At 42.5% G+C, this 1,361-nt stretch overlaps 1 protein-coding gene across 1 annotated transcript; it reads left to right on the forward strand.

Annotated features, from left to right (window-relative positions):
* Positions 1-6: 6 nt before the first annotated feature.
* LOC131214784 (histone H3.3A-like) lies at positions 7-327 on the forward strand (the record flags this gene model as incomplete). Its single annotated transcript, XM_058209116.1, has 1 exon — positions 7-327. A coding segment is annotated over one exon (321 nt), but the record flags the coding sequence as incomplete, so codon positions are not given.
* Between the last annotated feature and the right edge of the window lie 1,034 nt (positions 328-1,361).

Genomic DNA, 1,361 nt, shown 5'->3' on the forward strand with positions numbered 1-1,361 from the left:
AGTGCGCCATCGACCGGAGGCGTGAAGAAGCCACATCGTTATCGCCCAGGAACGGTAGCCCTGCGAGAGATCCGTCGCTACCAAAAGTCGACGGAGTTGCTGATCCGCAAGTTGCCGTTCCAGCGTCTCGTTCGTGAGATTGCGCAGGATTTCAAGACCGACCTGCGCTTCCAGAGTGCGGCCGTTGCAGCCCTCCAGGAGGCCAGCGAAGCCTACTTGGTCGGCCTCTTTGAGGATACGAATCTGTGCGCGATCCACGCCAAGCGCGTCACCATCATGCCGAAGGACATTCAACTGGCACGTCGCATCCGTGGAGAGCGTGCCTAAGAACCCGAAACTCCCACTTGGCTTACCGTCGAACAGTACCGCCACCATCATCCTGGAAAAATCCTGCTCGGTCCGATTCACAGTACATCCCGATTCCAACAAAAACGGTCCTTTTCAGGACTACGACATATTTCATTGAAAGCGTCAATTTTCTAACCTCCAAGTGCGTTATGGTCGCCAACGCCAAACATAGCCATCTTCGATTTCCCTTTGGGGTGTGCAAGGAATCGAAAGAACATGTTGTCTCATTAATTTGGTTCAATAAAGGACTCCGATGAATTAACACAAAGTTTTGCAAAATCGTATGATAAATGCTGTCACGGTTCAGTGTGTTACTTAGTTCCGTTTCCTTCGACGGGGTTTCTTTGGGTGGAAAAACAAATAAAGTAAAACTGGTAAATCAAATCTCAATTTCATCAATATGGCACGGTTCTTCATGCGACACCAAAATAAAATAATTTTCGAAACACTTCTTTTTTTCTTAGGAAAGGCGTCTTAATATAACTGAAGTTTGTAACAATAAAGCCAAACCAAGCAACTCAATGGAAATTTTATGTTGTCTCTCTTTCTCTCCCATAACATTGAAACAGGATGGAAGAGACGCTTCTATGTCTATGCAATTGCCGCCTTTTCCCAGAAAATTTGGTTTACGTTGAATATTTGGTGGCTTGATGAAAACAAGCATATCAACAAAGCATAGTAATTTGTATTACTCTCAGAAGCTTAATTTGTCTTATAAATGTCCTTTGGGATTTAATTTCCGACAGGACATATAATGGTCTTTTAGATTAATAGTTTTGGATTATGCTTCAACTTTCACCCATGTTATTTATTTTTAATATTTAATTAGCGATATTATTGCTATATATCGCAATAAAAACGAACGGAATTTTGCTTAGGCTGAATCTTTAAAGGATCCTTCTGAGGAACTATAAAGCAGTAAATTTGTCGATCTAAGCATTCCCCTTTTCATTTATGCGGGTAACTTTTCGACTCACCGCCATAGTTTACAGGTAACGATGGCACTAACACAT

The sequence above is a fragment of the Anopheles bellator genome, unplaced genomic scaffold (genome assembly GCF_943735745.2).
Source record: "Anopheles bellator unplaced genomic scaffold, idAnoBellAS_SP24_06.2 scaffold02451_ctg1, whole genome shotgun sequence".
Lineage (NCBI taxonomy): Eukaryota > Metazoa > Arthropoda > Insecta > Diptera > Culicidae > Anopheles > Anopheles bellator.